This window comes from Diprion similis, chromosome 8 (assembly GCF_021155765.1).
Source record: "Diprion similis isolate iyDipSimi1 chromosome 8, iyDipSimi1.1, whole genome shotgun sequence".
Lineage (NCBI taxonomy): Eukaryota > Metazoa > Arthropoda > Insecta > Hymenoptera > Diprionidae > Diprion > Diprion similis.
This window is the reverse complement of record NC_060112.1, coordinates 26744614-26757670: the sequence shown is the minus strand read 5'-3', so window position 1 is coordinate 26757670 and position 13057 is coordinate 26744614. Positions and strand designations below refer to the sequence as shown.

At 40.1% G+C, this 13057-nt stretch overlaps 2 protein-coding genes across 2 annotated transcripts; both read right to left on the bottom strand.

The window, feature by feature from the left end:
* Positions 1 to 759: 759 nt before the first annotated feature.
* LOC124409434 (ATPase family AAA domain-containing protein 3A homolog) lies at positions 760 to 4573 on the bottom strand. The gene is made up of 5 exons (XM_046887037.1): positions 4491 to 4573; positions 4140 to 4382; positions 3130 to 3604; positions 1878 to 2901; positions 760 to 1797 (listed from the first exon to the last, which is right to left on the bottom strand). The coding sequence occupies exons 2-5, from the start codon at positions 4360 to 4362 to the stop codon at positions 1663 to 1665; spliced, it is 1857 nt and encodes a 618-aa protein (XP_046742993.1). The 5' UTR covers positions 4363 to 4382; positions 4491 to 4573; the 3' UTR covers positions 760 to 1662.
* A 1486-nt stretch (positions 4574 to 6059) lies between these two features.
* Positions 6060 to 12172, bottom strand: LOC124409435 (facilitated trehalose transporter Tret1-like). Its single transcript, XM_046887038.1, has 5 exons — positions 11835 to 12172; positions 8172 to 8401; positions 7286 to 7699; positions 6625 to 7202; positions 6060 to 6446 (listed from the first exon to the last, which is right to left on the bottom strand). Exons 1-5 carry the CDS (start codon positions 11867 to 11869, stop codon positions 6123 to 6125), a joined length of 1581 nt encoding a protein of 526 aa, XP_046742994.1. The 5' UTR covers positions 11870 to 12172; the 3' UTR covers positions 6060 to 6122.
* Between the last annotated feature and the right edge of the window lie 885 nt (positions 12173 to 13057).

Below are 13057 nucleotides of genomic sequence, written 5' to 3'. Positions count from 1 at the left end.
ATTTTTTTTTTTTTTTCTTTACGGTGCATAGGAAACCACAATTTCCTGAATTTCAGTACGTAGTCTTAATAGGGGAATAATTTTTTGATAATTTATAGTCTCATTCAAAATATTCTTCAGTTTCAGGTGAAAATACGACTTTAAATAATATTATTTGAGCAGCATCAATTGGAACGAGTGTCGAGTCGCAAAACCCGAATATCTGCAGAGGGAAATTACGGCTCAAGAACTAACTGGCTCAATTTTAATGTGTCGTGTAAAAAAAAGGTTTATTTTTCAATTTGATCTAGCTAATTTAAATTTAATTAACATTTCCAATTTGCATTGAGTTCTTGAAACTTTAAAAACGCTAAAATTATTTGCTCCAGTCGACTTTCTCGTTCAGAATCGATTCCTGTGGGTCTCCTGTCTCTGGAATTGCATTCATGGTATTCTGAATGAAATATTAGAACAGAGAAATTATGCTAAGTAAATATTGGAAAAATCGTAGACCCATTTTTATAGAGTTAAGCTTATGATCTTTCGTTACTGATTACTCTTTGACGAAGAGATTCTCCCCTCGAAACATGGTACCGATGCTTCTTTTACCAAAAGAAAGAACTTAGAAGGAAAGATTTATTATCGACAGTGTGTATAAAAAAAATCCAGGCTTATATTTTGTAGTAATACAAAAAAATTAATCTGGTAAATTGACAAGTTTCTATAAATGAAGATAAGGTATCATACGCCCCTAAACGATTAGTCATTTCTTATTTATACTTGTACATCTATACTACGTCTCAACAAGCATGTGCAATAACAGCGCGTACAGTACTATCGAAGTTTCGTTGAAAAATGAACAATTGAAACATTTACTTAAAATGCCGTATATGTATACTTCATCATCAACAAACTAACGCCACTCAGTTTAATTGTTTCTATTTTATCATATTGTCTTTCTACCACTGCACTGAGAAAAGAATCTTCTTTTAACAGCCATTTAAAGTATTTTCCAACTATTATTAGGAATAACTTGTGACTCAAGTATATTTACAGTAACAATTCCTATTATATATTCGTGCATGTGTTTTAATCATTTATATTTCCCTGAAGAATACGGTTACCCCCTGTGCAATAATCTGGTACCGTTGAAATGTAATTGTATAAATCTGACTAGAACAAAGTCCTACAAACGAGGATTTCTTTCGGGTTCTTGTAATTTATGGGAGATTAATATGGTTCCAGATTTTTTACCATTTCGGAATACAGTATTAATCTACGATTAATCTGAAAATCAGATAGAATCAAAACGATACGATATTTCTCAAACTCCTACAACACGCGCACACCAATTACGCGTTGATTATTGAAAATAAGTTTCTAGTCAGCGGCTAGTAATTTTATATAGCATCTAAGTATAATTTTAAAAATTATTTCGGTAAACATTTGCATAACTGAATAGTTAGAGCAGATAGTAACTGATTGCGGGAATTATCGGAATTATCAACCGCGACATTCTCTCTTCATTCCCCATTCAGGTACAGGTTTGTAATGACCTAAAATACGCCTGTGTACGCGGTCGATTATAGCCATGGTCCACTTCTTGTTGCTTCAAGATTTATTCTCAAAACAAACCATGGAAACCTTTGAATTACGCGATTGTTTCTCATTTGCACAGCGTGTTTAGGCGGTATTTACTTTGTCAGGCTCGATCGTCGTCGCACTTTCTTTCGGCTTTAACGGACTCATAGAGATTTCTTTCTCCGAGGAATAGATTGATTTGGATTCTTGTCTTTCCTGTTCGCTCTGCCATTTCACCTGAAACAGAAAGCACAGAAACGGTTACTAAGACATTCTTGTTTATTTTTAAGGACCTTCGAATTCGTGATCGCGCCTACCTTCTGCTTGTGCTGTCTCACAGCATCCATGCACCTATCGATAACCATCTGTTCTGTCAGAACACCGTCCTCGGAGGCGTACGCAGCAGCCTGCCACGCTACACCAAGCTTGGCCAACTCTCTGCCGGACATTCCTTCGGTGATAGCTGCCATTTTGGTACAAAGAGCGCCGTAATCGAACTGAGCCACCTTAAGCCGCTTCTTGCCTTCGGTAGCTGGCTGAAGAACGAATTTGTCAAAGTATAAACGCACGAGGCGCTCTCGTTCCTCAATGCCAGGCAGATTGAACTCGACCATTTCGTCCAGTCGATCGTTAACTGCCCAGTCGAATTGTTCCGGGGTATTGGAAGCGAGAACAAGCATAAATTTATCGCTCTGCTCTCCGGTTCTGTACAAGAAAGCGTTCAATGTTGCTCTCAGGTCCTCAGATATGCGCTCGCTCGATCTTTTGCGCAGGAAGGCATCAGCCTCGTCGATGAAAAGGAGCAAGCCTTTCCGAGAAGTCGACGCCCAGTCGAAAACTTTGTGAATGGCAGTGACACCATCCCGGCCTAATGGAGCTACGTCACCTCCGGTTAGGATAGCGTAATCCATTCCCGAATGTTTGGCCAGCTTTTTGGCAAACATAGTTTTTCCTGTACCAGGCGGTCCATGCATCAGTATGTTCCTGTACATTCCCTGATTTCGCTTAGTGTTCTTGGTTGCAATCGCAACGTCGCGCAACCTCTCTTCCAACTTTGGTGCTAGGATTACTCCTGACAATGCATCTGACTGCTTTTCCTTAAGCTGTTTAACAGTTTTAATCGGATGTTTCAACGACTCAAGGACTGAGAACCTTGAAGTTTCTCGCACCAGAGATGGTTTTCCTAAACGCGACTCGATGTAACGAGCAGAAACTCCCGTCGCTCCTTTGGCGGTATAAACACCCAGTGCTATAAGCGACAAACCACCAGCGGCTGCTAGGATTTTGTCCCAGTCTTGGAGCAACGCGTTCGCACCTGTCCCAAGTACCGAACCAGCTGTCCTGAAAGTTGTAAAAGCTTACTGACTATGGTGAAAATGTGATATTCATTGGGTTATGGCAATGTGAATGAAGCACCAGTACCGACTATCAGCACCAGATGAAACAGTTATCTAGATTGTAACTCGAGTTAACATTAGATAGCACTGCAACTCTGCAGAGTATTATTCATTTCGATTTTAAGAAAAGTCTCTCTTCCCGCAAATTAAATCATATCTCAAACATACTTACTTAATGGATTCTAGAACTGTAATCCTATTTTCAGAAGCTTTTAGTCTAATCTTTTCCAAATTTAAATCCTGGTTTTCGCGGTCAACTTTTGCCTTCGCTCTAAGTTCAGCATCTAATTTCTTCATTTCATTTTTATGCCTCAATTCCATTTCGTGTTCAATAGTTGCCTTTCTCATCGCTTCCTGTTTTGCTACAGATTCTTCCTGCCGCCTAAGATTCTCATCGTTCATTCTTTGCTGCTGACCCAGCTGATCGTCGTAACGTTTTCTCGCTAGCTGGTCCTGGTACTGAGCTCGCATTTGATGCTGCTTCGTCTCCTCTTGCATTGTTTTTCTCCTTTCATCGCCCTCCACTCTTTTTTGTTCGGCTTTCATCTGCTCAATGTGAGCTTCATACTCTTTCAACTTTGTCTGCATTTCCACCTGCCGCGTCGTTTCTTGAAGCTTCGAGAGGTCGAGAGCATCTTTGGCATGACCTGCAAATGTAGAGTAAAGTCAAAAACACTGTATTTCATTGGCCGTAGCATCGACGGAATAAAATATCTTGAATAAACCTATCCTCAGGAAATACAAGCAAAAAAAAAAGGGCGAACAGATCTTGTAGTAACTCTGGGTATTTGAGCACTTCCTTTTCGCTCCGGACTTTGACATTCGTGCAGTTTTGTAACAATGTTCTCTAGCAGTACTACCGATACTTTGGTCGAAGGAAATATGAACATTATTATAGCAAAAACGGAGGGAAGTGAAACTTCATTAGTGCTTCATTTTGCATACTATTTGCAGAGGTTAAGATTGCAAAGGATTGAATTGCGAGAAGCAATATTGAAATAAAAAATGCATCGAGTGAACGATTTTTCACACGACACAACAGAAGCTCTTTCATCATCCGGACCTTAGCATGGGGGGAGCTGAACGACCGGCATGGCTAACACATAACCACGCTCTGAGAATTACGTAATCTTACATAATGGTGAATATTTTGAATGAAGATTGAGGGGAAAATTACCGTACTTGATCTCTCTAGTTCCTTGGCAGCAGCAGCCGCTCTTTCGAGCGCGCTCGAGTCAAATCTGTAAGCTTCCATTTGTGATTTGGTTAAATTTTTCGGCGGCTGGTCGCCCCCGCCGCCGGATGATCCGCCGCCGGGGGGTCCGCCTCCTAGGGCTGGTGGTTGTGCGAATTGCGAGAAGTCCTGGGGTTGCTGGGGGTTACGGTATCCGAACAACCACGACATGGTTCAGCCGATACGAAACACTACCGAGAGAGTAATTAAAGTCCTTAAACGTGTCTGCGAACAGCTCAGTTCCGCTCTGCTTCCACAATCCACAACCTGAGTCCTCAACTCTACTTCTCAGTTCTCACGTGCGCACGAGGGTCGTGGATACGGAATGCTGATGCACGATTCAATGGCCAATGAGACGAGTTGCATGGACCTTGAACCGGATGTCATTGATAGCAGACGATTTCGCAGAGACAGCGCATGCGCATTTATGCACTTCCGGGTGAAATAGTTCACGCGATGTTCTGCTGATGACGCTAGGAACCCCGACTTGGGATTGCAATACGCTGCGATAATCTTGTTAGGCGCGCTCTACTTTATCTACTGATTTCATGTTACCGACACGTCGCGAAATGAATGAATGCGTAGAATCGGTTAAAAATGAAATGATATGCTGGAGAGTATTTTTGAGCCGGAACACTTCTGTGGCGACATGATGTATTAATTACTTTTTGCCGCAGATGAAACTAGAAAATAAGCCGAAAACGTCACAAGACCCATAAACAACTTAAATGAAATCTACAACTGCGACAGAACACGAAGTAATTTATCTAGTCGTAATTTGGAACTTATAGGTGGAATCGTTTTTTTCGCAGAATATCGGGAGTCAGAATAAAGCTGGTGCCGTATTTTTCAAAATCCACGAGAATTTAGAACTTAAAAAATGTAAACGGGTTAATCCGTTTCCTTTTTTGCAACTTTTGGAGGTAAGAACTTTGTGGTCCTAGAATCGATTTTTATTGACTATTGGACCCTCAGAATTTAAAAAAATACTTCAAAAACAGCGTACGATCAACAGTTGAAATAACACGGTGATGAGTTAAAATTTTTCGTTCATCGGCTGTCAGTTTTCATACCCTTATCATAGTTATTTTAGCTGACTACGCGCACCTGATTTCCGTCGCAAAATCACGTCAGAACAGGATCGGTAAATTAATTCTAGCATTCGGTAAAATCTGAAAATACAGAGTTAAAAAAATACAAATGAGTCTCTTTTTTGCGATTTTTGGAGCAAGCAGTATTCGGCACAAGATCGATTTACAAAACCCTTTTTCTACTAATAGGACCTTAAAGAATTTGAAAAATTCTCCCAAAGTTGGCCAAGTATCCTTTATAGTAGTTTTCATACCTGTGTTCACAGGTCCTAGAGAGTGGCCACATTGACTGTTGTTTTTGCTGTGAATGAATGCAAAGTACAGAATAACCGTATAGAATCTTTGACTAATATATTTATGCTTGATAAAAATTTTAGCTTACCCGTACATCACTATATTAATCACAACAGGCCAAATATATACAACTAATTACTATGGCTACCTCAATGTCATCGTGAGATACACATTGACGATTTTGCATCAAATAAAAGTTCATCCAAATTAAACATGATCTTCCAAGTGAATTGAACATGAATACGGTAAATCTGAGGATGTGTCCTTTTAATATTCCTCTCAACGATGGACATATAGCTAGTCTCTTTTTTTCGTTCAAATGCCTTGCAAACTCATTCATTCCTTTCACATTCGAGTGTTGTAAAACCTTTGCAACTAAAAAAACACCGTAAATATCGCAGAACTGGGTTTTTTGCAAGTGATTGAAATCGTTACTTCAAAGTCAATAGTCTTTTGAGTTTCACAACCATTTCGTAGTACTCATCACATTATCGAGTTCTTGACTTCCTTTACTAATTTAAAGATAGGAAGTCCTTAACTTTCACTTCAGAGCCTAATTTCCACGACGTCAGTTACTGGAGTTGGGTTAGACGCAGACCATTTCTCTTTAATCGGTAGATCTTCTTTTCTCGGTCTAGTTTTCAGATTTTGAGTTCCCGCGTAGTGTTCTTCGATCTCTCTGAGAGTCCGTCCCTCCGTTTCTGGCAAAATGAAGTAGATCACGATGCCTCCCACAAGCCCGACCCCGGAGTAAAACCAAAATGTACCAGCCAGTGTCATTCCTTCCTTCATGTAGAGGTAAACCTTGTTCACGACGAAGTTACTCGCATATCCAAAAGCACTGGCTGCCCCCGCTGCAATACTCCGGACCTGAAACCATTTCATTTTACTAACATAACGTTTAAAAGAAATCTATCCATTTTTATAAATCCGTCGAAGTGGTATGTGACACAAGCATATATGACATTCTCTCTAATAAGATTGGATTTGACAGAAAAACGAATGCCTGATCGAAAAGAAAAGTGTTAGACGAATAATCATCGAGTACCTGTGCTGAGAAAACCTCCCCTATGAGTACCCATGGCAGCAATCTTATCCCCAAATGACTAAAGTAGGCACTGCCAATTAAGGCGTAAGTTGGTATCCAAGCGTAGTCTTCGCCTACGATGAGGCCTTGATTGATCATGCTACCGTAAAGTGCAGCAATAGAAAAGCAAATGGCCGTGCTGAGAACGGAAATCAAGGCGATCTTCCGTTTTCCAGTAAAGTGTATCAGAATGACGCAAGACAACGTGCCGAGCAGTTCAGCAGCGCCCAACATCACCGCGGCTTTGAATTTCTCGATAGGTGCATGAAGATCACTGAAGATAGATACTGCGAACGTCTGCAACGGTGCCATGCCGCCAAAGTGACCGATAAGAAAGACCCAGCTGACCAAGAAGAAGGGCACCCAGAAAGTGCGATCCGTGTAGTGGCTCCAGGCTCTTACTCCACGCTCTGAATCTAAATGTTGCGACTTTTGAATGGCCTCGCAGACGCTGTTGTATTCCGCCCGAACGTGTTCGGCTGGCACCCATCCCCGAAGCCAGCGCAACGCCTTTAAGGCCTCATTCATGCGTCCCTTTCCTGAAAGAGTCCCATAACGTATGAGCGAAAATTATCTCTGATGCATAACTCCAAGATCGAACATGATTTTTCCTATTCCTTACCAATGAGCCAATGAGGACTTTCGGGAATGAGACAAAGTAAAATGAAGCACAATGTCGGAAAAGTTATGTTTATGAGAGCGGCCATCCTCCAGGTGGTCAAGCTGCCCGCTAGCATCTGAATAAAGATGCCGAGGATTACGGACATGGTCGAGGTCGCGGAGAGCATGCCCCGAAGATGTGGTTGCGTCACCTCTGCGACATACGTTAGCACCGGTGCTTCCAAGAGCCCACCGGTCAACCCCGTCATGGCTAAGGCGCAAAACAGCATTGTCGAGTTGTAAGAATAATAGTAGAGAATCCAGGCGGCGATGAACGGAGCATTTGATATCATCATTGTCTTCCTTCTCCCAAGGTAGCCAGATATCAATCCACTCCCCAGACATCCGACAGGGACGAGGATCAAGTTGATGCTACCTGAACAAAGTAACCAAATTTGAAGGGCTAAAAGTTTTCCCTCTTCCTGGTTCAGGTTTTATAACGGTTTGATTGGAGGCAATAAAAAAAATTCTTTGCAACATATGGTTAAAAAACCTATTAAGCGGCTGTAAATGAATCTTTTTTGACCGGCTTGATAAAACGAGCAATAATAAAATATCTTTACTTGCTTATTGAAATTTTATTGCCCTTTACTATTTACGTGTTAAAAAAGGTCACCTTAGTGCCGCTTATAGGCACAAACAACGCAGAAATCAATGTATGCCTTAAAAGAAATATGGTGTGCACCAAGGGCTAAGTGGGCTTTGTGGCCTCGTGTGGTTGCAGTACTCGCCTCCGCCTCGTATATTGCAAACTCCACCCTCGGTCTAGAAAAGCTCACTTTACGCCCTTGGTACACAATATACTATAGCATAATTAGTGCGCTGTTAACAGTGATGGCGTCACTTACTGATCCACGTGATTTCGTCAAGGGTGACATCAATGTCGGGTTCCGCTTTCTGTAGAGCTGGAAGTAGAATGGTGGCAAAGCCAACAGTACAACCATAGCTCAGTAATAAAAGGTTTTTTGCGCCAACAGCCAATACCTGGGGAGCTGCTTGTCTCCACCTTGAGACCGGGATTACTTCTGGTCCCGACATTCTCATATTCTGCTCATTTTGTGGCGATTTCCGGTCGTCACTGAAACATTGGTATCATAATGGTTTAAGGTTTTGTATTCCTCAATTCTTTAAATTACTTCAATCTCAGATGTAAACATTTCTCGGTGCTCGTTAGCGATGAGGAATTCCGGTGAATCTCATTACAGATACCTGATGTTGCAGTCGGTATATTTATTATTGCTCTATGCTCCTACAAGTCATTTAGTGCTAAAACATAGCGCAGTAGCTCTCAGCTCGCACTTGACAAGCGCAACTACAATCATCGCGTAAGGGCCAATAAATTAATTTCCTGCTGAACGAACTGGACGCTTGGATTTGGCCTTCCTAACTGCTTACGACCGTTATGTAATTGTGTTATAAGCAACTACGGCAGTTCGTAGCATACCGGCGAATGACCTCGCAGTGACCTGCAGGCTTAAATCCGCAAACCAAAGCCCGGTAAACTGGTTCTCACAATCGGTGGACCGATTTCCCAAACTTTTAATATGATGAAAAAATTGCACTTCAAACCGGTTTATTGATACAGTAGATTAAGACATCATTTCATTTCGCACCTCTACGTTAACGCTGGTATAATCTTATAGTACAATGACCTAGGCATAAGCTGCGCAATACCATTACAGACTGCAATAATAATATAGGTATAAGAGGATGCATGGATCCAGAGGTATTGCAATTGTAATTAGCTCATAATTTGAATTATATCGGTGCACGGTCAGATGCATTTCTGCAGCTGTAAGAAGGTCATTAGGCTCGCAACACTTTCATAATCCTTGTATAATCATGCTACAGGTGGGAATAATCCGTAATGCAGCCGCTATTCTGCACCTTTAGTCATGATGCACCGACCGGATGTCACACAGTATGATATCGCTAGACGGAAAATTACGATGACAAGATCAAACATCGCATACTCGATGCTGACGATGAGTATCGCACACTTTATCTAACATACGGAGTTGTAGAGATTCAGGTTTTTGACGCGGAGGAATAAAGAGCTGGTGAATATATCCAATTGTTGCATTAAAATATTAAAGGTCTTTACTCAAATTCATGTTTTTTTCAAGACTCAACGTCAGTCTCACGAACTGCAAGTATAGCCGTAAAGTGAAGGATGTGTTTACCTCGGGATAAAAATATTTAAGCGGTTAGGCCGCATGCAGCGAAGCGTCAATTTACTCACAGAATTGTCCCACGTCTTTCACTCTTACTGCAGACAATCAGCTCGAACAACCTTGTCCTATACACTGACTGCATTTCACGGCGATTGCTCAAATAATTACAATTTTACTGCGTTCCAATTTGTAGTATAATAGATTAGTGCATCTATGACACAGGGTGCGTGTACTACATTAATCAGTAGAATTAAAACTCGGTTAAAACATCTATAGTATATCAAAAAAACAACAGATCTTGCTACAATGGAACTACAGGCTGCTTGATGGCCTAAGTGTAAGATGGAAGTCATTCGCCGATATACAGCAATTGTTTAAGGGGGGACACCGGAGTAGATGGCTAGAAAAGTAGACGAATTTCGAGAATTTTCATCTAAAAAACTCTTTATTCGATTTCATCCGTTTGTTTTTTATTTCAAAGTTTATAGATTAAGCTATATTCAGTAATTTTTTCAACAAAGTTTATCCACTCGTAGTGTTGTTACAGTGCTCGGTGTAAAACGTGTTCCGTACTGACACGATTTGCGGTGCCTAGGATTTAGGACAGTCGGTTGATCTAAAATAAAATATTCCAACGGGATCTTGAAATATAATATATTGAGCTGTTCGCTGCGTAGGGTTTTTTTATTAACGAAACGGTGAACGTTTCGACTTCAACGTTCGTTTTCCGGCCTAAATTTAACATCTTTTTTGGACCATAAAAAAATAAATAATTCAAATTAAAAAAAAAATGTACAGAAAAATTTGTCGTGTCATTTCCGAGATATCCTAGGCAAGGACTCGGAAACGTAGTTTCTAAACAATCGAGTTTAAGTTTTGGCTAACGGGCCACAACTTTGACATTTCTTGGAATTTCATCTTGCAATTTCTACACAATATTCTTCATACTTCAAACCATTAGAAACGCGAATAATGCGCGCCTTTCACTCAAGAATCATTGTCAATAGTAGCTTCGATCATCCAGACGACTGAAGGCTTGAATGTTAGCTGCCATATGTGGTTATGAGTACGAATAACTTTTAGAATTATATTCTTCGATCGACGATAACAGCAACTATATATCCCTCGTAGCATTGCCTTCGGTTGCAAAAATTTTAGAAGACTCTGGTAATTCTTTCTACGGAATCAATACAGAATCTTCTCTGACAGTGACTTTTTGAAACCTGACAGCAGACTTATGCAAGCTTTTAAATAATGATGTCAAGATTCTGATGTCAGGCCCGCAGTTAAATGCAAACGTGGACAGACCGTTTCTACAGTTACAGCCAGATTAATTTACAGTAGCCTATATCGTGTAAATACTCCCGATAATTGTCACCGAAAAAATTTTTATCAAGTAGACGACAACACGATCCAGAAATTTATCAGAGGAATTTTCCCAGAGTTAGAGAATTATTCATCTTCTTACGTTTTTTCGGTATTCATTTTAGGGCCACGATCATTTATTGTTTATTTTTGTTCTTTACCAGCCTGGTATCATGCATTGATAATGATTGACATTTGGCTGTTGAGGTCAATTTTAACACGCGCCTAGAGCCATGCACATGCCCATGTGATGAATGTGAACTACTTTTTATTCTAAAAAAATGAGTTTGACATAAAGGCAAAATATTTAAATAAGATAATTATTAGATAAATTTTATAAAAAATAATCATGTGTAGAAATAACGAATTGACAATGCATGAAAGTAATGATAATTAAAACATCAATCAAGTTCAACTCCGGTGTATTGAAGTTATTAATTTTCGTAGCAGCATCGTATATCCTAAATTTTATCACCTCTTGCAAATGAAATTGCCTGCATTTTTTCAGTCTAGTTTAAATTTTTTTTTTTTTAGCTTAAAATACACTATAAAGCGGACTCGTGCATAAGTCAAGGTTTTCCACGCATTCTACAAACAGTCGGTTATCAGAAGAATGAATAACAAAACTACGGCTGCAGTTTTACCTGCCAGTAAAGTGCGATAATACAAACATGCACTTAAAAACAGCTTTGCTTTGTGACAATTGTCACAACTTAATCTTCGTGCAAAAATTGTCACACAACAGTATGTAACACGGATCCTAACATATGCAAGATATAAACTATATTTCAACGCCCATAACAAGAGGACATCGCCAAATTGCAGAATTCGAAATCGATAAAATTGTTTTCACTAAAAATATTTTGCATAGAATTGGCATTCAACGTCAAAGATGATAGAATTGTAATTTATTCTATTGTAAAATTCATCTGCGAAGAAGCATGTCCCTTGAGGCTCACTCTTCTCACCCACCTTACAGTCTGATCCTGGTTCAAGGAAGGTCCCATATTTTTCAAATGGTATAACCGAGGATGATTTCTCCTTTGACAATGTCAGTTGTAAGAGGAGTAAATTCTTACTTCTACGTTGGAATAAAATTTTTCACACGGTTTCCATCACAATAGGCCAAGTCAGATGACTGTTGGGCAATCACACGAGTACAATGCGAAATAAATACGCCTCAAATTACTTCAGAGAGACGAAGAGAACCGAGGAGACTTTGGCTGAATCTTTCGCTCACTTCGTTTACTTCGTTCAGAATCCACGAGCATACTAGCTGTCAATTCGCTACTGTATAACATCGAGTCAACTTCCACCACCTCAACTCACTCCGACTGTACCAGTCTACGAATTTTATTATGATTACTTCTTCCCCACCCCCGTAATCTTCATTTGACTCAATCTTCCATTCCATTCTCAAGGTACGTATAAATCTTCTTCAGCAGCTCGTGGTCAACGACAACGTTGGTTTTCAGCCTATGAGCCGCTCCTTCCAAATCCGGAATCTAGCACGTTTCTTAGGCATGACACCATCTGCCTGCAAAAAATTTATCGCTCCGAGATAGTGGTACCCAATTAAAAAGTAGTTTGTAACCTGTTCTTCGCTTCAAATTAACTTAATATCACAAAATAAAAATCCAAAAATTTACACCAAGTTTTCGGCGACTGGATAGTCGCATAATTTTTTTGAAATTATGAAAGAACCGTGAATTACTATTTAAACGAAGAACAAACAAACGTTTTTTGAACTCACCAACCATCCTTACATAGTGAATTAATAAAAATTTGGGGGTCTCAGAACGATTCTGAAAATCTGGATACGATTCAATTGAAGGAACCTGAAGGAACCCATAAATTCTGACCAGTTTAAAAGATGCGCAGAAATTTTTTAGACACCGCTGTCAGCTGGAGTGTATAATCGTAACATTCATAGTAGAATGAACTGAAGCTGAAGAATTCTTTGTAGACATGATGAGGGATGGGTTACACGCTGCAAAAATTGAGAGACATATGTAACAGGTGTTGTGACCGCTGTGGAATACTACAGGTGAAAGTCACGGCGTCGAAGGTACACGACGATTGGTTTACCTAATTACGACGACGCTAACCTGCCCTGGCAAGTTGGCCAATATATCGAATACGACATACTGCGAGAGCATAATCGCGTAATTCTAACAAAATAATTACAATATAAC

What these genes read in the sequence shown, in the direction of transcription:
- LOC124409434 (XM_046887037.1), bottom strand. Translation starts at nt 4,362, where the DNA reads ATGTCGTGGTTGTTCGGATACCGTAACCCCCAGCAACCCCAGGACTTC. An exon ending in ACAGTTCTAGAATCCATTAA is followed by an intron (nt 2,902 to 3,129) that starts GTAAGTATGTTT and finishes TACAACTTTCAG; the next exon opens with GACAGCTGGTTCGGTACTTG. An exon ending in TGAGACAGCACAAGCAGAAG is followed by an intron (nt 1,798 to 1,877) that starts GTAGGCGCGATC and finishes TTTCTGTTTCAG; the next exon opens with GTGAAATGGCAGAGCGAACA.
- LOC124409435 (XM_046887038.1), bottom strand. Translation starts at nt 11,869, where the DNA reads ATGGGACCTTCCTTGAACCAGGATCAGACTGTAAG. An exon ending in AACCAGGATCAGACTGTAAG is followed by an intron (nt 8,402 to 11,834) that starts GTGGGTGAGAAG and finishes CCAATGTTTCAG; the next exon opens with TGACGACCGGAAATCGCCAC. An exon ending in TGACGAAATCACGTGGATCA is followed by an intron (nt 7,700 to 8,171) that starts GTAAGTGACGCC and finishes TACTTTGTTCAG; the next exon opens with GTAGCATCAACTTGATCCTC.